The sequence below is a fragment of the Labrus mixtus genome, chromosome 13 (assembly GCF_963584025.1).
Source record: "Labrus mixtus chromosome 13, fLabMix1.1, whole genome shotgun sequence".
NCBI lineage: Eukaryota > Metazoa > Chordata > Actinopteri > Labriformes > Labridae > Labrus > Labrus mixtus.
The window spans coordinates 10234346-10257671 of NC_083624.1; the positions used below are offsets into that span (position 1 = coordinate 10234346).

The following is a 23326-nucleotide window of genomic DNA, read 5'->3' on the forward strand; positions in this document are numbered from 1 at the left end:
TTCAGAGTTTTTCAAGCAAATTTCTGAATCAGTAACGGCCTATAACATGGAAACAGGACGGTTGTGATGTTGATCCTGGCTTTTCTTAGACAACAATGAGAACATTTTGAAACAGGAAGAACACTCATCGAGAGGAGGAGAGGAAAAAGTGGAGAGGAAGACGTTAAAAATGAAAACAGTGTTTGAGAAGAAAGTGACATTAGGACATGTACGCTGATGTCTTTTGGAGGTTTTTGCGTCTCGCTCACTCAGACGACAGAGTGGCAGTAAAATTAAATTAACAGTCAGCTGATTTGGCGCTCTGTGGGTATCTACAGAGACAAATGGAGTCTTTTCAAATCATCTAACTTATTCTGAGCCTGCTGTCAGTGAGAGAGTAACCAGGTATTTGACTTTTAAAAAAAGTGTCTGCAGACGTGTGGAGTTTTAAAAATGTTCTTGGAGGGGAAGTTTATTGATAAAAAAATAGTATAAAGGATTTTTAGACTCTGAAACACTGACACAGCATTTTACATTGTTTTCTTGGACTTATTATAGTTTGTGTGGATGACTGTCGTACATCTTGACCTTAACTGCTCCCCGTGTGTGTGTACGTCCACATTAATGTTCCCATGTAAACAACAAAAAATGACTCCAATAAAAGCAGATATGATCACAAAACAAATGTGTCCAAAATGTAAAGCGTGCAGATTTACAGGAGAGAAGTTAGTCACCTTCAGCTGAGTTTCTTTATCATCATGATGATTTAAAACCAAATCAGAGGACTGGATTGCAACACAACTCAAACAGTGTTTGGTTTTTTTTCAAACTGACCCACATGTTACATTTTATGTCTCTAAAATGATTAAAAGGTGCAAACAAATTCATCTGTAGGCAAGTAAAAAATACTGTTTTTGTCAGTGGAGTCTTGTGGCTTGAACAGATGTATCAACTGTTTCTTCTTTCTTTATTGCATGACTCTTTCATAGAAAAGTCTGTACGTGCAAGGATTCCTATTTTAGTAATAATAATTATGAAGGACAGAGGTGATGTGGTCATGGTTAATAACATAGACACCTGAGGCTATTAGTTTTAGTGTTTGTTCTTTGATAGATGTTTGCTAATAGAAGCTGTATGATGGCTGATGCATTAGTCTGGGGTTTGGGCGTTTGGGAGTCTGGGCGGCAATAGCTCAGTCTGTAGGGACTTGGGTTGGGAATCGGAGGGTCGCCGGCTCAAGTCCCGGCACGGACCAAGTCCGGAAATTGGTCTGGTAGCTGGAGAGGTGCCAGACCACTTCCTGAGCACTGCCGAGGTGCCCTTGAGCAAGGCACCTAACCCCCCCCCCCCCAACAGCTCAGGACCACTGTGGGCAGCCCCCTCACTCTGAGACCTCTCCATTAGTGCATGTCCATAGGATCCTGTTTGTGTAGCATGTTAACTAGACAGAGTGTAAAAACGAATTTCCCCTCGTGGGATCAATAAAGTATAAATTATTATTATTATTATTATAGTCACCAAAGCCCCTAAATAAGGATAAACAGGTTTTAAAATACCAGATCTGCTTTATAGACCTTGTCAATCCTCATGGCTGTTTGACTTTTATGTGAGTGCATGTGCTGCTCTGACCTGCAGCAGTTTGTCGTATCTTTCTGATGACATCAGGAAGCGTCCGTCCTCCAGCTGCATCTCTCTGTTCTCCAGCAGGTTGTTGAGGACGGGCAGGACGTTTCTCTCTGCCTTCTCTAAACCCTCCAGGACCAGGACTCGACCTTGCGTTGCTGCCCTTACAGCACACTGAGGACAAACACAAATAATAAAATGAGACCATTCAGTGAATTCCAGCAATATTCTGCTCGAATTAGAACTGAAGAAGAGGGATGTTGGTGACATGGAGTCGCTCATTTTTAAATGCAATCAGTTCAACCTGTGGTCAAACCTGCTGCTCGGTCAACCTGCTCGACCTCAGACCCTGTGTAACGGTTAATAGCATTTAAAGAAAGAGCAATCTCATGTGCAGCAGTTCTTACTTCCCATGTTGAAGTGAGAAAAGGAGCCTTCAGTGAAGCCTTTCCCGAGGATGTCCTCACCTTATTGTGGTCGGATCGTCCGCCAAACTTTCCAAAACCAAACTTCAAAACCGTCTCAGCTGTTTTAAGAAAGCCTATTTTCTACCACCAAATGTGAGGGGAAAAAACTGAGCTGCTTTTGGCTCCATTTAAAAAGCATGTGTGCGTGTGTGTGTGTGTGTGTGTGTGTGTGTGTGTGTGTGCGTGTGTGTGTGTACAAGACGCACATTTCGGCAGGGCTCAAAAAGCACATCTGACGTCAAGAGGCAGGAAACTTTAGCTGTCTGGTCGCACCACAGAGCAAGTGGCCATATAATTAGGTTAACATGTAAATACGAGGCAGGCTGTGTGGGAAGCAGAGCCATAAAACTATAGTGAGGAACAGATGCTCTATATTTAAACTCTGGATCCATTTTCGGCACCAACGCTGTAATCAGATAATTGTTAGAAATGTAAGTGACGCAGGATGGCGAGAGAGACGGGGAAAGCACAGACGGACCTTGTTTTCTGACTGACACTAACTGATCCAAGAAAGAACATCCGACAGATACTCAGAAGCTTTTAGCAAACATGAAGCGGTAAGGCTGGAACAAACAAGAGTACTGAGAAGATAAGGGGGCATGACATGAGTGGGTAGAGATTTCAAGTGATGCATAAAAACTGTCCTGTGCTCGAGCTGCAATAGTCTGTGGCCTGCATTGTTGTGTTAGCATGCTAATGTTAGAACGCTTTTGGTTTCACATTGCACATAAATTGACACAGAATGATCTAAAAACACTTGGCATCCAAATAATCAGGGAGTATGTTCTTCTTCTTTTCTCTAGTCCTTGACTATGACAGCTTTTATACCAAGGCCGTCCCATCCATGTTTACATGATGTAAACACGGCTTTCAGGCACTCTGACCTCTCAAGTAACACCTGATTTGACCAATTAGGACTTTCCGTTCACTGTTCCTAGGCTACTATAGCCAATGAGATCCTGAGCAGTAACTGGACTTTCTTTCTCTCTCCTTGTGGCTTGACCCCTTGAGCCCGACCTGGTACTGCCCTATGAGCCGATCTCCCACAGGGATCAGAATTGGGATGGGAGCTGGGTGTTCTGAACACTAGAATCAAAAGCTGGTTCAATCCAAATATTAAAAATATTATTTATAGTTGAACTTGCAGCAGAGGCTACCTCGCTGACTATCTATAGGTTTCACATGGAGGTTACAAGCTTTGTATCACTATAACTGAGTCTTACTTGCAGGGTGAGTTACAGGTACTCTACATTACATAAGAGACAGATAACTGGAGAGAGGTGACTGTTAAGATGTCACAGATAGAACAAGAATGCAATCACTTCCATGTGACTCCATCTTTCCTTGGAATTTGTCGGGTGGGGTGATGCTGGGAGTGAAAGAGGGGAGGGGAGGAAAGAGTCAGCACAGGGACCGACACGTTGGGTCTGAATATAGGCTGCAAATCAGCACATGGCCCTGAGGAATACTTGGATGTTCTAGTTAGCACACAAACACACACACACACACACACACACACACACACCTCCTACGATGCCAAACTATTCTCAAAAAGAAAAGCTCGCTAATTTACACCCACACATCTCCAAACCCTCAACACAAAATCAGTGTTAGATAATGAGTGTAAACTGTACTAATACACACTAATGGCACCCACGGGAACGTATTAATACACACGGAAATTAAGAACAAGTTATTATCCAAAACACCAACTCATACTGCCGCACATGCCAACGCACACAGGCACACTTCCTGCTGCCCACATTTCATGAGATGGTTATGACATTTGAGAATGACCGGAAATGAAAGGTCCCTTAAACTTATTGGTGCCATCAATAAAAGATGTATTAATTAAACATCATAAATGTGACTCAAGCGTCTTTAAAGTCCACTCTACAGTCCACTTTACGACAAGCACACATCATATATTAAAGACAGGGTTGGTAATTTTAGAAAACAAGCATGATTTCGAAAGTAGCATTCCCTCAGTGCTCCGTCTACACCCCCTCCCCTCTGTGCTCCCTCTAAAGCCACGCCCCCTCACTTACATGCATGAGCGCCGTTGCTCCAGAAGTGGACCTCAGCTCATCTCTTGCATTGTGTAGAAACTACGTCGTCTCATGTCTCATTCAGCAGTAAGTAAACTCACAGTATAAACTCCTAAAGTCATCGGTGACGCGCTTTGAGTGTGGGCTAGAGCACGCAAGAGGTAGAGAGAGAGCAGGGAGACAGGGAGGCGTATGATTGGTTCATCAGATTGGTACCTCGTGGCAGACATTGGTTGAAGTTTTTATAGGCTTACAACTGATACAGATGATGGATTTTCTCCGTTCCTTTTTCAAAGAACATGAGTTATTAATTTCTGTCAGGACATAAAGACAATTTCAATCAAAATCTTAAAAAGTGAATCTGGAGGAAATTACCAACCCTGAACTTTAATTTTCTGCTTTTAGCGAGACAATAACACCTGTGCTCGTCTTGATGGTGAAAGTGGAAAACGGTTTAGCCTCGGGGAGTTGAAGGGGTTTTCTCCCCTGAGCAGTTAGGTTCCTGTTTCATCATCATGGGATGATAGACAGGAAACAAGTCATAATTCAGAGACAGCTTCCAACACTGCCATTGTTTCATTTACGCACTGTTTTGCTCACATTATTTGTTATATGATTTTATGTTGTGACCTTTAGCAGCTGTTGAACACCCTCATTACGAAAATCTGCAAGAGATGAACAAACACGAAGCATCAGGAGGACGGCGGCTCCGATGCCAACGATGAGCTTACTGAGAGATAAATCCTCCAAGCCACAGAAAAAAAGCAGGAGTGCTTTTTCAGTGCATTAACTTCTGAATGATTATCTGCGAGTTCTTCTTTAATGTAGAAAAGATTTGTGAGTTTGAAAGATAATTGTGCTGAGAATAAAAACCTGAAAAAATCTTCACCCTGTTGCCATGGAGTTTATTTTTAAACGGTTATGCAATCTATGTATTTTTTTTAACCATGGATGAAGCCATGTGCTAATTAGCTGTGGATAACGACATGACTGAGTAAATGTTAATTAGCAGGCAGTTCATCATCACTCGTCTGTGCTGGCTCCTCGAAGCTTACTGACAGGGTTTAATGATCGAGCTTATGTGGGGTTTATTTTATTTTTTACTTATTTCCATAATTGTTTTTCTGTACCAGTGAGAAAGGAATGGAGATGAATGAAGAACAGAAAGTTCTCCAGAGAGAAACCTGCCTGGGTAATGAGGAACTGCTGGTCTCCATGGTTACTTAACTTACAAATGCAATAGGGAGTATGTTTGCATGAGGCTCAATCGATTAAACGCTGGCATAGAGAGGAACAGAAGGGAGGGTGTGAACGAGGTTCTGTTAAAGTGTATTTAAACGTCTTCAGACATTCAGAGTAGAGAGGTTAAGGAACACTTAGTTTTTGTTTTGTTCCAACTTCGCTAAAGACTGTTTCCTTTCTGAAATCGTATATATTAGATTTGCACAATACAAAATATTACCTGGAGATCTCGTTTGATTTGGAAATGGTTATTTGTCTCTGTAGACGTTTTCACATCCGCACTCTTGAAAATATCTAGATCATTTCTCACAGCAGGAGACTATCCCTATCAGGCAGAGGCTGAAATGAGGGATTCAACTGATGCCAGAAGCAGATAAATTAAGCTGCATATCCTGCAAAGCTGCTCTTCAGGTTTCACAGACGGACAACATTGTCAGGAAAACGGGAAAGTGGGACACAGGTGCGGACCCAAGGGTAAAGTTATCCAAGAAGGATAACCACAAAAATCGCAAGCGATAGATTGGAGGGGGGGTAGGGAACAATGAAATAGTATAGAGCCAAAACACCCTTCTAACTAATGCACCGAAAATTATTAACTAAACCACTGACTCAAAACGAAATAGTCCGGGAGACCCAGAAAAAATTCACGAAAGTAAAGGCTGCCAGGGAGGCCTTAAAACTCAACACAAAAGGCTGGGGTATATCAACTACCCAGCACCCCAAGTTATTTTAGCAATAGACACAAATACACAGAAAGATATTTGTTTGTGTTTATGAACACATAGACAAGTATAAGGAGTATAAATAAGATCCCCACACCTGGCTTTAATCAAGGCCAATCAGCCACAAACACACCTGACTCTGCACTTAGGTGATTCATTCACCAACCCCAGTGAGAAGCCAGAGAGTGTGTCCTTACACAACATGAAGGTCATCATGAGGAGAAGATGGGATCATTAAGCATTCTAATGTTACTCTGTCCTATTTGAAACCTGTTTCACATCGACTTGGGTTCATATCTAACCCTGCCTATTACGAAAATAGTGAATCCAAAGAAAAGATATGAGCATCACATGTGTGTCGAGTTACCTGGTCAATGTAGAAGGCCGTCCCTGAGCGGATCTCTCTCCTCTGTTTCAGGTCGGTCTCTGTGGTGTCCCGGGACAGAGCCACATATTCTACCTCCCGTTTGGTCAACTCCTGCTCGACAACAAGGGAGACACTTGGATTTAAAAAGCAGTGCTCCAGATACTCATGGAAAAGTTCCCTCTAGAGCAGGGATGTCAAACATACGGCCCGCTGAAGGATAAATTCAAGTCTGTTGGTTTGTCTCGATAACTAGTTAAAGCTGACAAAACTTATAGTCGAGTTTATCACAGACTCAGGAATACTTCTGAACAGGTTTTTCACATGCCATCCCTTCACTATCGTCTGTGTGTGAACTTACGAGGTACTGCATGGCTATGGATCGTCTCAGGGGTCCTGGTGGACCAATGAGGAACACATCCTGTCCCAAAAGATCCTTCTGCATAATCCATCTCAGGTGCTGGGCTACTGTCTGCGGCAGGGAGTCTGAAACTAGGAAACCAATAAACAATTCAGTTCCAGTAACTTTCTGATGTACCCGTCAGGGACTGTCTTCCTCTTACGTCCTGGTGAAATATATTTTGTACAAACATTTTCACATTCATAGAAAACATACATACTGTGTTTGACAGGAACGAGCTCTGGGTTCTTGGGTGTCTTGAGCTTGTAAGAGATTTCTCCGATCTTCACTGTGTCACCTGCAACAATCAGGACACATGAAAAGGTCTCTAAAGATAAGAAGTGTTATCATCAAAGCAGGCAGCTGGTTATCTAACTTTTATTGGCTTTAGATATTGGAGACATTCGACACAGTAACAATATTAAAAATACAGGTGTCAAAGAATCAGCTCTGGAAAGATTTTGCCAAAATGAAAAGACAGAAATAGGCATATGAATTGTATCTTTTTATTTACATACTTTATTAATCCCTGAGCGAAATACTGAGAGACATGCTTCTCTCACACACACACATAGGCCTGAATCACACACATGCACAAACAGGACCTGTTGACATGCATTCATGGAGAAATGTCAGAGTGGGGATGCTACACACTGCTACCCAGGGAGCGCAGTTTGGGGTTCTGTATCTTGCTCAGGGGCACCTCTGCAGTACTCGGGAAGCACCACCTCTCCAGCTACCAGACCAACTTCATTATTATGGTCCACCTAATATTTAGGATTCGGGACTTGAATCGGTGACCCTGTGGATTACAACCCAAGTCCCTACAGACTGAGCTACTGCCGCCCTAAAGTATGCACAACGGCGTGCAGCCCAGTAATTAATTAATCTTGATTATCTTGTTTTCATGATTGGGGGGGTGGAGCCAAAAGCCTAATTGAAATTCCATTAATTGCATGGCCCTATAAAATAAGAGTAGTTTTCTATGTTTTTATGAAATATCTTTGAATCAGAAAATCAAAGTAATGAACACCTGATGAACCATAAATGATACAAAACAAATCCCATGCATGTATTACCTAATTTCTTTTTTTTTGGAAGGTTCTATGAAGATTAAAGATAAGATAGGATAGTACTTTATTGATCCCCAGAGGGGAAATTCAGGCGTTGCAGCAGCACAGACAAGTAAGGTCATACAAAATACAAATTAAACAGAATAGATTAGATAAGATAAATAAAAATAGGGGGTATATACAAGTACAAAATGAATGATGAAGTTAACTATGCAGGGAATTGAGACAGTATGTGCAGGGAATGGCAAGATAAAGTGACAAGTGATGATTGTATTGTAAGTGACTTGGTATTATAAATAGCAGCAAGTAATGTAAACAGCAGAGAAGAGAGGCAGTGTTGTACCACAGTAATGCAGAGTGCAGTTATATAATACAATGTAGTATAATATACTATAGTGCAATATGAACAATATAGTGTAATATAATGAAATGTAATATAATATAGACTAATATAATAATATAATTAAATATATATAATAAGAATGTACAGTATATATATTGATGCTAAATAATAATAATAATAATACAGTATAATAATACAATAATACAATGTTAGTAATGATAATAATAATAATGAAGCAGGTCATGTGGGTAGTGTTTTATGGGGGTGAAGTTTTGTGTGAAGGACTGACTGTTATTGTTGTCGATCCAGATAATTTGATGGTTTTGGCCTCACAGGGTTAAACTCATACTGTGTAGCGCCACATGGCCAACACAACCATTACAAGTGTTACAAGCAGGGAATAAATTAGCTCCTGTTCATAGCACAGGTGAAGGTGGCTGTGAGAGTAAAAATTAGAGTCCAGCTGCTGTCTGTTTTGTTAAATTAATAAATATCACCTTTATAAAACAATTCCCAAGTTAATAAACACTTATTTTATAACATGCTTTTATTATGAAACGTTTGGTATGATTGTATGTGAGTCTAAAGTGTGTGAACAATTTTATGTCACTTGAGCCTTTAACCAAAGGTCATTTTCTGTCACTATGTGAAAGACAATAAAGTTTTTTGAATGTTGACTCTTAAGAATGGTCAGAGAGGTTGTATGATAAATGCTTGATTTCTGTCGTTAAGTCTTACTGGTTTAGTTTTTCCACGTTTTAGTTGTCAAACTTAGAGCTCAGAAGGAGCAGTCAAAGAAAAACTAAGAGAAATGTTAATAACCCTGCCACACTGACAGGCGAGCAAAGAAGCTTCATTTGCATGTCCGGCTTCTTCAAAAGTCAAAATGTCTCCTGTCAAAACGACCTGCAGGCATATCTTGTTTTGTTAAGCTGTGACCGTTTCTTAAGCAAACAAAGAAGTCACATTTTAGTGACACAATCAAACATTGAATTTTAGTTTAATATATGAAACATGACAATATTATAAATATAAGGGGGGAAAATTAAGTGGTGAAAGATCCTAGAACAATAATGACTTAGGTCACTTCTCGCTGCTTTTTTTTAAACAACAAAGTGGTGAAAAGTGGGAAACGTGATAAAACCGTCTGTTGTGCAACCTATGTTGTCACACTATAAATACATGAAGAAATAACTGAAAGACTGGGTAAATTCAAATGATATCCAACTAATAATTATTGTCTTTAATTTAGAACAGAATAGAATAGAATTACTTTATTGATCCCAAACTGGGAAATTGTGGCGTTACAGCAGCAGGTTGTCCAACACACAATATGAGTAAAAAACACAATGTTAGCAAATCTAAACACACTATAATATTAAATACAAAGTAAATAAGTACTAAAAAATATCAAAAATAAGAATGAATGTGAATATACACAACCAGGATTTAACTAAGCATTACTAGCTTAACTAATTTAAGAGTTTTAACTCATTCCTCCAATGGTTCAAACTGGGATTACTTTTTTTCCACCTAAAGTTAATATAGTTAAATCCTACTGTTTTGGACAACCTCTTAATTTCAATTGTTTAACAGAAAATACCAAATTGTTTGTCCTTCACTGTCAAGAGTCTCTCCCATGTACACTGAGGATTACCTGGATGACTTTAACCTTTCACCTAGTTTCTTCAATATTCCTAGAATGTCACCTAAACACGGTTAATTATAAATTATTCGGACTCTTATCATCTCCTTGGGTCGAATTAGCTGGTTAGTAACTAATAATCATACTGTAATAATCTGCAGCAGCTGTAACCTAGCAACCGCTGTCATTAAGTCGAGCTAGCTAATAACTTATCAGTCAACTACACAAATGTTCCGTTTTGTTGTTTTTTTTTTTTCAGAGATTAGGAGTAACTATAAGAATCATAAGGTGATATATGATTAGTTTACCTGAAGATGTGTTGAGTAGTTTGACCTCATGTGTTCTCCACATCCAGCCGTCTCTCCCCAGGACGGCGCCCAGAATGTTCCGCACTCTCCGGGCAGCAACGGCCGCTGCTGGGCCGCTGCATAAAATCTGTGGGTGCATATTTATTAAACTAAACTAAACTACTTCCGTCCAAAAACATAATGTAGAATAAAGTCCACCGGCATCACATTAAGAAACGTGCTGAGCTGTGTGGCCTTATTCCCATTTCATAACATCTGTCAGCTCATCTTGCCTGGAGCGGAAGATAATAAAAGAGGGACAAACGGGTCCGCGGTTAAAGTCTTCCGTAGTTGTTTCACGTTTTGTTGAGTGTTTCGTTCCGACAGAATGATTGAGCGTTGTTTAATTTATTTGCAACCCTAGGTTGGATAGAATAGTTGGATAAATATTGTTTAATAATAAGCCTTGATTCTTTATCGATTAAGCTTTTTATTTTTGTTATTTTGGAATAAATGGCTTCAAGCCCTGGGATGCTAGACTAGTTTTAGTATTTATATTTTAGATTGACATTACCTAGTTTAAATTGTCTCTTTTGTAAATTATAACATACATTTCTTTTAAAAATTAACATAAATAAAGTATTTTTGATTGATAAAATACTATCAGAATATACCTACACCCTTGTTCTTACCAAAATATCTTTGTATACATTTCCCAGTAGCCTATGTTTTCACATGTTTTCATTTATTTAATGTGTGCAAATCTAATTTTAACAACCTCAGAGCAGACAGACAGACCTGAGGTGACCATCTAGTGGGGACCAGACCCCAGGTTGGGAACCAATGGCTTGGACCATGCAGGCCTATAGCACGTTGTGTGACAAATGTTGGTTTGCAAAAAAAAAAAAATAAGAAAAAAAGAAACAGTCAATAAATATTTTGCCAATTAAAACATGTGCCTTTACAGTTGGGCAAATCAATGTTTTCGGGGCTTATAGATGTTAAAATAATATAATTTGAATGTCTTATTCTTGCTTGAGTGTCTTTGCAATGCTCTGTTTTTAACTGTGTAAAGCACTTTGAGTCTCTCTTTGTATGAGTTGTGCTCTATAGATAAACCTACATTGCCTTCTGAGATCCAAGAAAGTGTTCAGTGAAGAGTAAAATGATCATAGATCCAATAATATGAAGAATGTGGACTATTGGAGAACTCTATATGCCTTATCATTAATTAGATTAGGAGAGTAAGTAGCCTACCCGAATCAATGACGTCATTGAAACGCTCACACATACATAAATCTACTCACGTGCACCCGCATAAATATACTCTACACACACTCCCTGTCACATACCCGAGCTGTGCGCGCCTGAGATCCCCTCCGGCCCGTGCCGCGCGCGTTTAAGCGGGTTTGACATCTATCACGTGGAGCGCTGATAGGCTCGGCCCTCCAAGGCACGAGCGCAGCGGAGGAGAGACGAACAGGCAGCCAGGAAGAGAGCAGCGGAGGAGGAGGTGGAAGGAGAAGTGAATCCCATCCCTTCAGAACGCATATGAGCGGAGTCAGGGCAGCGAGGCACGACTCCTTCTTCCCCTGATTCGGTTCTTTCTCTCCCCGGAGCGCACTGAGAGCTCTCCGCCGACCATGGAGGATGTGTACCCGTACAGCAGGAGCCCTGTCTGGGAGGAACTGGTTAGTAGCCTACAACTCAACAATGAAGACTTTTTAAATCACTTCTTTTTCCCCGAAGAAAAAGCACAATTTGAGCTCTTACTGAAATGCACTTGAGGTGTATTTAAGAGGTTTTACTGACGCTGTTTTCACACTTTGGGGGTTCACCAGCCTGTGTTCGTATTTGACGTTTTACTCTAAATGTGCTGTGATTTGAGTGCTGTTCCGAAACCCGTTTGAATTTCATTGAAGGGTCTACTTTTCTTTATAACCTAAGTGCTGCTATTTGCGAAAAGGGCAATGATGAGTAGTCTGTAACGATCTTTATCGATATGTTCCGATTCCTGAGGTGCTCTGGACTTATTAGTTGCGTTTATTCTAAAAAAAGAAAGCGTAAAGGAGGGGGGGGGGGACTCCTCTTTATATGTTTAAGGATACCCTGCCCATTTCCTTCAATCCTATTCCTGCATGTCGTCTTGCTCAATTCACTGGAGATTATTTGAAAACGTTCCTGCAGGATTATTTTAGTATTTCATTTCTAAATTCACGTACAAAAATAAAGTTTAATCTAGTAAAAGGAAGAAAAAAAAAGGGCTGTATATTGTTTTGGGTGGAAAAAAAAATCCAATGATTGTTCTTTCTCTGGAGGCAGCAGTTTATTCTTGTGCATCCACATTTATCACCATAAATAACAAGAATATGATAGGGTAATGTAATCTCCTTTATGCATTAGATTAAAGTGGGTTTAACTTGATTAAAGGAGATAGGTTATATCATTATTACTCTCCTGAGTGCATTTTATGAAGACTCAAAGTGATATTATTTAGGCTACTTGTAAACGCACTTAGAACACAATGGTGAGTGTTATCGTCGCCTTGAAGGAAAAAGGAGGCTGTATTCAAAAAGTAGTTGGGTCATACTTCTTGTATTTCCGTGGCACTGCCCGGATGCAGTCGCCAGGGTCTGCACGATGCCGCGGACATGTACCCTGGTTCTCGGGGTGATGAGGTGGTCTGTGGACTGGCTGTGCAGCCTGCAGCCACAACCAGCAGCCAGGGAGGCACTGGGAAAGGGGGTGGGGGGTTGTTGAAGCCGACACCGTATGTGGAGCCCATCCCCTGTGCGTTCCCCCCAGCCCACACACACACACACACACACGCAAACACACACACACACACACACACACACTCGAGCGAACAAGTCGTCTTTATTCGGGAGGTAGTGAGAGAGATGACAGCGAGGAGAGACGCGACACGGCCGCTCAGGAAGCCGCCGGGAGCGGGGGACCGAGCCAAGGCTAACCCTGACCGCTTTTCTCCTTCCCCTCGACAGGAGCCGGAAAAAGGGCCGGCGTCCGCGGCAGGAATCCATGCCCATGTGGTGGGGGCTGTCGCCGGCTCTGGGGCTGCGGACGAGTCCTCTGACAGCGACGCGGAGCAAGAAGGCCCCCAGAAACTCATCCGGAAAGTGTCCACCTCAGGACAGATCAGGAGCAAGGTAAGAAGCTGTGTCTCTGACTTACTGTGTTGTGTTGATGTTCTACAGTCCGAGCTGCCTGTTGACTGAGCCACTCAGGAGAGGCATGTGTTGTTGGAGTTTGTTGCTTGTAGCCAAAGGAAGCACTGTTGCTTCAAAGTATTGGTGGCATTCACTGTATTTCCATGTCATGCTGTTACAGGAAAATACTTGTGTATGTAGGGCTTCTGTAGGCTTTTCTGCACACCACACAATCGCACTCAAGACTCAAATCTTTTGCATTTGTATTTAAACAAAGTAGCATCCTACACCTTGAGTGAAAGTAGAAGTTCTGTGCTTCCTTTCATGACTCAGGGGCCGTGTGAAGTTACTAACAGCTGATGCATCTGTCTCTGTCTCTGTAATCCTGCAGTGCACAGTGTTGTTTTGATTCCACTTTTCATTTCAGAAGAAGTTAGTCTTGAGAATGGGCACAGAACACACTTTCCTCATCTTTTTCATGTAACCTAACAGTGAAGTGAGGCAGCTGAAGTAATATCTCATGTTTGATGAATACAATGTAAAGTTAACGATCCCCTGCACCTGACCCCGTCTACGTCTGACTACGTAACAGGATGCTGAGCTGATTCTTACCTGTGACACCTTAGCTTTCTTGGCCCTCTTATCCTTTACTCTGTAAACGAGCGGCGTCCTCCTCTCACGCCAATGCATCCACTTAATTATTGACTGCTCCACTCCACGCTCCACTTACATTATTCAGCACGGGGATGTATTTTTAGCAACGTGGGGTCCAGGAATGTCTGGCCAAACCTTTTTTTTTTTTTTTTTTATGCAAATGTCCCACATGAGTGAGTGTAGTTAGTGCTTTCTAAAGCATGTGATGCTAGGATATAACTCAGTTTATATTCGTTTCTGAAATTGTAGGAATAAAAAAACAACAAAGCTGGAGCGCTGACGCCTCACAGAGGTTACAGTCCTCGTTGCGGCAGCTGTGGGTTCGAATCCGACCTCGGCCCTCTGCATGCCATCCCCCCCCGCTCTCTCTCTCTCCTCCTAACATTTGCTGTCTCTCTTCAGCTGTCCTATCCAATAAAGACAAAAAGCCCCCCCCCCCCCCCCAAAAAAAAAACCAAACAAACAAACCAAAAACACCAAAGTATTGTGAGCGCTCACACTAGGAAATCCTTACACTTGAAAAGCTAAAACGACAAAGTGGAGGACATTTGGCATCACTGAAACACACGTCTGATGCACTTTTGATGAATCAGAAAGTTTCAATTTCAACACAACATGTTTTAAAACGTAAACGTCAAGTTGAGATCAGAAGTTACTGAAAGCTGTTGGTGAATTGGTCGAGCTTATTTTCTCCTCTTAACATTAAAACAACTCAAATGTTTTCAGTCAAGTGAAACAAGCAAATACTGTTACTTTGAGCTTAAACAGTGAGGTTTGAAATGCTTAAATTTGATACACAATAGATGTTCAAAGTAGGGATTAAACTTTATTTATTTATTTATTTATTTTTTAAACATTATTTGGGGCCTTATTTGAGAGATAGGACAGTGGATAGAGTCAGAAATCAGGGAGCGAGAGTAGGGAATGACATGCGGGAAAGGAGCCACAGGTGGGATTCGAGCCCGGGCTGCCCGCTTGGAGGAGCAAGGCCTCCATACATGGGGCGCGCGCACTATCCGCTGCGCCACCTGCGCCCCGTGATTAGATGATTTAATCTCAAAGCACGCCCCTCGTCGGCTGTCTGTCTTCATTTCCTGAAGCACTCTTTGTGGTGATTTCATTTTCCCTCACTGGAGTTGTTGTTGTTTTTTTTTTATTCCCCTGTTGCTTCTGAAGTTTCAGCAGAAGTTTCAAACGTGGGGTGAACGTCGGGGTTGATATGAGTCGTGATGTACCGGGGTGCTTATTGCATCTGCAGGCCAGACTTAGAGCCCGTGCTACAGATGTAATCCGTTGTGCAGAACTATCGTATACATGCTGGACAACATGACAACCTGCAATTAGCTCATGCTGCTATCACGATGCTTTGAAGCACTTTACTGTAATTGTATCTTTGTGCTTAGCGTGTTGACATCGTGCTCACAGAGGTTTCTGAGTTGTTGCTGCGTGGGTCAGTGGGTTTTCTCTTTCCCACTGTGTGTGTGTGTGTGTGTGTGTGCGAGCGAGCGCATGCGTGTGTGTGTGTGCGTGTGTGTGCGTGCTAAGAGTTGCTAATGGATCATGCAGGCATTGACTCACTGAGTGTTGTTCCACTGGTTTGTTTGTTCAGCTCTGGACTGTGTGTGTGTGTGTGTGTGTGTGTGTGTGTGTGTGTGTGTGTGTGTGTGTGTGTGTGTGTGTGTGTGTGTGTGTGTGTGTGTGTGTGTGTGTGTGTGTACGTGCACATGCATGTGCACGCCAGACCCTCACGCTGTCCGAGTCCATCCCCTCGCCATCCACCTTGTCTCTGCTGCTTCGGTTGCCACAGACAACCACATCTCTCGTCCCTCACTGAGCAGCTCCATGGCGATGCTGCCTGCATCGCCACAGCTGGTTTGTTTCACAGCGACGAGTACGCTTAAAGGTCTCATCTGCTGTCTTCTTTCTGCTTCCCCCCCCCCCCCCCTTATGTGTGTCCATTTTAGTTCATCGGTAAATCAGCACACACGAGAAGTGAGAAGAAGAGTCCAGCAGAAATGTTCAACCTGACAGCTAATCAAACGCAGCATGGAGGCGTTAAAAGCCTTTTTCTGTACCAGACATGTCAGAAGATCTGCCGGTGTGGCTGATGGTTTACCTGTAAACTCCGGCAGAGACAATCATCCTGGAATTACAAAGAAATAATATACACATAATCTACAAATGAACTGGACTGCTTATTCATTGAGCTGCAAATCAAATCTTTACAACCACTTGCAGCTATCTCCGCAGCGCATCCATCGGATGTCCATTATTGTTTATAGCAATTTAAAAACCCTTCACAGCAAATCAATATATCGGCCACTGTTGATGCTGCTGCAGACTTGAGAGGTTGAGTATTCCTGAGATGGTAATGTGATTTGACCGCACATGGAGGGAATCAGATACTCCGTTTTATGGGAACTTAATGTGTTTTCTCTTCATCTCTAATCCTGTGAATGTTTTTGGTGTTTGAGCCATAAGGGTGAGTCTAAAAAAAGGTGTTTGTTTGACAGAATTTGTCTTCATATTGTTGGATTATGTGAGCTGTGAGTGTCAGCCTTTTTAGCGCTCTCAGCCTCCTCTCTGTCTTCTCGGGGATTGCTGCTGCAGCTGAAGAAAGATTATAAACTTGTGACTAATACTCGACTGCTTTGTGATTGAAAGCAGAGCTGATGGTGAGTCGGCGCCTCCTGTAGCTGCTGCTGTTGTTGTTGTTGTTGTTGTTGTTGTTGTTGTTGTTGTGCAGACGACTGAGAAAGCTCTGCAAGCCTGACAGAGAAAAGCCCCCACCTGATAGGTGCCGAGTGTGCTTCAGACTGACATGAGAATAAAAACCTTTAAACCATGCATCTGTGCATTCAGAGTTGTGATATAGTGAGCATTTTCATTCAAGCAAAGCCTATGTTTTGGATGATCAGCTCAGAATTGTGATAATTCATTTATTGTTTATTTCACCTTTATTAGTAGTCTTCATCATCCTTCTGATCTGTCATCTTAGGGCAGGTTACACAATATCGACCAGCTAACTCTGCTCATTTATTTGATCGTGTGAAACAGGGAGTTGTCCACCTAATCGTCTCGTGTGTAGCCAGCCTCAGACCAATCCTTTTGTTTGCTGTGTAGAAAGGAAAAGTTGTGGTTTTTTGGTTAATGGTTTGACTCTGAGGAAGACGCAGTGGGCGTCAAAAACGTCAGTCCGGTGTTTTTCTTGGATTCTGTATTGGTTGCATGGTATGTCAAAAATAAATGTATATCCTGGAGAAGTGTGCACCAGAAAAGAGGAAAGGTTTGCTCTTGTAAATATGAAGCCCCTTAACACTTAATGTTGCAATGATAGTTTTGTTCAGTTTGTGTATCTCTCACTTTCAGCTGCAGAAATACTTTCTCTTTATAATTATCCAATGTGGCACTTAAGTCGTGCACAGTGAGGTCCTCTTCGGTCCAGAGCTGGAGCTGAATCTAATTGCTGGTCTCGACAAAAATCCCATAACATCCCCCTGTATCGTCCTGACACATGTATACCTCCCCGTGCATGTGGTCCGTTTGCACAAAGGCAATCACAGACGGGGGAATTGCCACTTCATGCAAAAGGATTGTAATTTTCTCATCACCATGGTGAAATTTTAGCATGTAGTGGGAGTTTGAAGAGGCAGGGAGTTACAATTACACCCCACAGAGAGGATGACGTGCCAAGACAGCTACAGGAGGGAGGTGGAGACGCTGCTTCAGGGAGAAACAGAGACGTTTGTTCAGCGCTGCATGGCCTCTAAAAAGATATGATTGTTCTGGTTACACACAAACACTCGGGTCGTACTCAGGAATGACAGATGATTCGGTAATGGAGGGCGTAAATGCAGGGAATGTGGGCTTCTCTCTGCAGCCAGTCAGCATCCTCTAAAAGTACAAGACAGATAAGTAAGTCTTCTTTATGTGCGGACCAATTACAGTCACAGCAGTTTAGTGTTATCAGTCATGAGTTGAAACTGCCAGACAGGGATCTGTTTTCTTCTGGCAAGCAGAGATATCTCAGTTTCTCTCTGCTTGTAGGGTTGTGTGGAAGGAAGGAGTCAGTGCAAACATATATTAATGTCTATTTTTAATGGCATATTCAAGACAGTAGTGAGAAGAATTTGCATTTGAAGCAGTGCACTACAATGAAGATTTTGGGTCTTTCTTTTCAGCTGAACAGGAAAAGTGCAGACAGCGTCACTGTGTGCTTTGTATTTGGGATACAGCAGCATGTTGCTCTGTACGTCAGGGTTCAGACCAAGCAGCAACCTCTGGTACTGATAAATGAAGCCGATGCTGAAGTGTAAAATCACGCAGTTCATCGAGTGTCCACTAGAAGCTGGCTGCAGAAGCACAGGAAGTCACATACACACCCATTCTAAAAAGTCTGTTTTTACAGCAGAGATTAACATGTTTACAGCCTGGTTCAAAAAACCAAATAGGTCTGATGTCTCGATCGACACACACTGTACGGGGGGGTGAATGTTTTGATGACTCATCAGTTTGATTTGATGAAGGATAAGAGTTATTCACAATAAGGTGTGTAGATGACATGATTGACAGGTGGGCGCGGTGTAACGGTTTGTCAGGAGGCTTAAAACCCACCTCATCTCTCAGCCTGTCGTTAGGTTGACTGAAAGTTAGGCTGAGACAGCATTTCCAGCACGGAGACCGCCATCGATGGGACTCCAAAGCGTCCTGCGGTATCCAACAAATGGGTGATGTCACTCAGACTTCAAACATTTATATTATATTTTCAGTCTATGGTTCAGACCCCATACCAAAGCAAACTTTAAAATAATTGGAGTTTGATTGGAAAGCAGTGCGTCGGTGTGACGGTTCATCTGAGCTTAAATGTCCACTTCATGCAGCAGACGTCCTCTCGTCTCTCTTGACAGACCATATGCCAGCATGTTGCTAGGAGACAGCAAAAAGTTTAACTGCCAAAACATCACGCTCATCACAAATTAACTGAATATAGTTTTTTATTTTCTGCACTAATGACCGAGGCTTTTTTTTTAAGGGAAGCACGCATTAACCTCCAGATTTGATGACATATAAGGAGCCATCGCTGCAGCACCTTTAGTAAATAATAATAACCATGAGTAGCATGCATATACAGCATGTTCCCACTTGACCAATATTTTGGGTCTTTTTCAACATTGGTGCAAATTTAACAACGCCTTAGTTTGGTCCAAACTACATTTATCTGTGAAGTGATCATAAAGAGTCACCGTCGTGCTGTTTTGGATCAAATACGTCGCCTGTCACAGTTTCCATTTTAAGAATCTTTAGTCTTCTCGTTTAAATTCAAACGCCTACAAAGCAGTCTTAACCTCATACCAAAAAGATTATTAGATCTGATGAAAAAGGTTAAGACCAGAACAGACTGGTTTATAAAGTCCAGGACACACTAATGCTCCGGAGCCTTAAGGGACGAAAAAGAGACAGTAAACGTTGAATCCCTGGCTTGAGTTCATAGATGGTCATAGATGGTTCTGCATGAACTAAATATGTGAGTTTGACTTCATGTCTGTTTATCGTCACAGGAAGGATGAAGGTCTGCTCTGCTCTCTTCATTTAGCCTTTCAGGGAACTCCTGCTCTGCTCTTATCCACCAGCCACAGCTGCTGGACTCATTTGAACCGCCTGTGCCTTTTGTCTATTGTATAAGCATATATGTGTGTGTTCAGTGTGTGTTCAGTGTGTGTTCAGTGTGTGTTCAGTGTGTGTGTGTGTGTGTGTGTGTGTGTGTGTGTGTGTGTGTGTGTGTGTGTGTGTGTGTGTGTGTGTGTGTGTGTGTGTGTGTGTGTGTGTGTGTGTGTGTGTGTGTGTGTGTGTGTGTGTGTGTGTGTGTGTGTGTGTGTGTGTGTCACCCTGTCAGTGGCCAGGCAGAGTGTGGGTGTAAGGTACATGGTGCTCAGGTTACTCATTTCTCTCTGGCACAGGACTCGCTCTGTGTCTCAGCCGAGAGGAGCAGCAGCAGCACACAGAGGCGAGCACAGCGGCTATTTATAGATCACTTCTGGCCTACTTGGCAACAGGAAGGAGATGGAGACAAGGGAAAGGAACTATGGAGGCCAAGGAGGGACAAAAAAATAGAAAATAGAACAGCCAACTAGAGCAAAGTCACTTCTGCTGCTCCGGCTGGCCGAAGAGAATTAACGTCGGGTTTACAAACTTACAGAGTGTGAAAGTGTGAAAGTCCATCTTCAGAGAAAAGACAACATGTGAAAAGCTTCAGTGCCTGGAGATTAATTAGTTTGGACTCACTTCTGCGGTGCAAGGCAGTTGTGTCTGAGGGGGCTGGATATTTTTATCGCAGGTGCTTGTAATAATAAATATCCCAGGTAGAAATCAAACACATGCAAAAAGTATAACACAGAAGAAACATTTGAAAAGTCACTGATGAAGCCTCTGTGGATTTATAAAATAGTTTATGTATTAGTTTTGCTAGATTTGGTTATTATAATCAAGAATTGTCTTCTGGAAATAACAATGCACTTCTTCGACTACCTAGCAGCTGCCTGTCAGCTGTAGCTAACGCACCTCAGAGGCACTTTAGTAGCTAACAGTAGCACTGTTCAGACCGCCAGTTGCCCGTCCCTGACTTACAGTAGTGGAGCTGCATTTAGACATTCCGCTTCCTTTTCTGGCCCCCTCATCATCATCAAATCCATGTTTAGCATAACGATGTCTCCGGCCATGTTAGCGATGAACATTCACAGCGTTTACCACCCAGTGCTTCTGATTAGCGGGAAAACTCTCATCTTAAATCCGCCATGCGTACATAAGCGTCTGCCTCCAGCGTCATGCCGGGGTATGTGACGGCAGCAGCACTGTCTCCTCTATGTCGGCATTTTACATGCAGGGACACACAGAGTCTGCAGCATGACGTGCTTCAGGTCACATGATTGACATCACACATCCTGCGATATGACAACTGCACATGCAATGACGATGTTTAAACAATAAATCGTCCAGCTCTATAGGTACTGACTCATTATATTTAAATGACACATTACTGCTTCTGTTCAATCTGTCATCTCAACACATGAGTCTGTAACGGTCTGCTGCAATGCAACTTAACTTGGCCAGTTACCAAACAACCAATCACAGAGCTCCAGAAGCCATGAGGTCATCATTTCTGAACATTATTCTGTAAAAGACGAGTTTGGTCATTGTTCAGAGACTGAACAGTTGATAGAGTCAGAAATCCAAGAGAGAGAGAGAGAGAGAGAGAGGAATGACTTGCGTCAAAGGAGCCACAGGCCGGATTCAAATCTGGTCCGCCTGCTTCGAGGTCTATAGCCTCTGCACGTGGGGGGTGCACGATCTAACCGCTAGTCCACCGGCGCCCCACATTCATAAACAAGTTTAATGTCCGTCTATGTCTGTATTACACTTTTTATTCCATAAAAAAATGTGTAGCCACAAACACAGTTGTGAAGAATTCCTGTCAGCTGTCTCTGAAGGGGAAGCGAAACTGAGTGTGGTAACTGCGGGTTTTCCTGAAGATAAAAATACTCAATGAGTCGACCTGGTAGGAGAGATCCTACTCTGCAATGACTCACAGTGCAGCTTCCCGCTCTGTGTGTCTGTGTGTCTGTGTGTGTGTGTGTGTGTGTGTGTGTGTGTGTGTGTGTGTGTGTGTGTGTGTGTGTGTGTGTGTGTGTGTGTGTGTGTGTGTGTGTGTGTGTGTGTGTGTGTGTGTGTGTGTGTGTGTGTGTGTGTGTCGGTCGGTCAGTCATGAGGTGTTCATTAAGCTCCTCGGTCATATGTGTGCTCCCCCTCTTCCAGTCGGATTAGCCGGCAAAGCAGCTCGCCGTACGTCATGCGATGTGTTGATGTTTTTCTTGTGAGAGTGTGTTTGCACGTCGAGGAAGAAGAACGTGTTTACAACGCTCCACTTTGTGCTCCTCTGAGAACACTTGTGTCTGCACTCGTTCACCTCCTGTTTGCTCCCAAAATCTCTAAATAAGACGATGACTTCACTTTGTAGTCGGAGGCAGGCGAGCCATAAGTCCTTATAGGGTGTTCGACATGGAGGTATTTCACCTTAATCCACCCCAGGAATTCAGTCTTCAGGCGTACCTACGTAGAAAGGAAGCCGGGTATTAACGTAGGTAGACGGCAGCCTCCCAGAAGTTACAGTTGTCCTCTCCCTGACTCATCATTTACGGGAAGATTTCTCTCGCTTCAGGCCTTATTTTAAATTCCTTCATTGAAGTGAGCTTAAAATAGTCTCTCTCTTTCCTTTAAAGGGACCCCCTCAAATGCGGTCAAGGAGCAGTCAAGTTCTTTACACTTAAGTCAGTTCCCTGCATGCTGCGTTCAGGCTGTAAAAACTGTAATAACATGACACTCTGGCAGTTCTCTGGCTTTGGAGGGAGATGTCTACAGAATCACTAGAGGGACATGACTTTAGTAATCTCGGTAAGAGAGTTCACATTTTTAACAGAAAATGTTAAGAAATCCATCATCTGTATCAGTTGTAAGCCTGTAAAAACTTTGACCAATGTCTGCCACGAGGTACCAATCTGATGAACCAATCAGACGCCTCCCTGTCTCCCTACTCGCTCTCTACCTCTTGCGTGCTCTAGCTCACACTCAAAGCTCGTCACCGATGACTTTAGGAGATTATACTGTGAGTTTACTTACCGCTGAATGAGACATGAGACGACGTAGTTTCTACACAATGCAAGAGATGAGCTGAGGTCCACTTCTGGAGAGACGGCGCTCGTTCATGTAAGTGAGGGGGCGTGGCTTTAGAGGGAGCACAGAGGGGAGGGGGTGGGTGCAGACGGAGCACGGAGGGAATGCTACTTTCAAAATCATGCTAGCTTTTATAGATTACCAACCCTGCCTTTAAGTCGACGATGTTAACATAGTTATGATGTGTTTGCTGGTGATCAGGGTTTCAGGATGTTAGCTTCATGTTGGCAGAGACTCTATCCCAGTCATAAGGTGCATGGGTCCAGATCAGGAATATCATCCCTTCATTGAGCATGTACTGCCACAGGTCTGTTTGCACCTTGTAAAATACGATGAAAAAGTTTGACTCTAAACCTCTTGTGCCTCCAGGAACAAGGGAATATAATTTTTTTTAGCATATTACACAACTCAAGAACTTCTCAATGATCTAAATGCACGTCGATCACTTTTCATTGATCAACAAACAGACCAAATGAATCCACTTGTAAAAATCTGTGTGATGATCCTAGTTTGGTTTTCTCTATCCCTGTTTCATCCGACCGCACATGCATGCCAGTGTGTGTGTGTGTGTGTGTGTGTGTGTGTGTG

The 23326-nt window shown here is 42.6% G+C and overlaps 2 protein-coding genes across 7 annotated transcripts in view; one reads left to right on the forward strand and one right to left on the reverse strand.

The window, feature by feature from the left end:
* The window catches only part of vwa8 (von Willebrand factor A domain containing 8), a 77691-nt gene extending 67186 nt beyond the window's left edge, over positions 1-10505 (reverse strand). The window contains exons 1-5 of the mRNA XM_061053645.1: positions 10215-10505; positions 7066-7143; positions 6807-6937; positions 6449-6559; positions 1609-1776 (exon numbers count right to left, since the gene is read on the reverse strand). Of these exons, the coding sequence (XP_060909628.1) occupies positions 1609-1776; positions 6449-6559; positions 6807-6937; positions 7066-7143; positions 10215-10353 (627 nt within the window). The 5' untranslated portion in view covers positions 10354-10505. The remainder of the gene's footprint in view (positions 1-1608; positions 1777-6448; positions 6560-6806; positions 6938-7065; positions 7144-10214) is intronic.
* A 1053-nt stretch (positions 10506-11558) lies between these two features.
* dgkh (diacylglycerol kinase, eta) overlaps positions 11559-23326 on the forward strand; it is a 55305-nt gene continuing 43537 nt past the window's right edge. For 2 of the 6 annotated variants that reach the window (XM_061053651.1, XM_061053652.1), the window contains exon 1: positions 12292-13360. In XM_061053651.1, the coding sequence (XP_060909634.1) occupies positions 12845-13360 (516 nt within the window). In that variant the 5' untranslated portion in view covers positions 12292-12844. Of the gene's footprint in view, positions 11885-12289; positions 13361-23326 lie in introns of those variants that run through there. The other 4 variants (XM_061053655.1, XM_061053653.1, XM_061053654.1 and 1 more) reach the window with 4 other exon arrangements.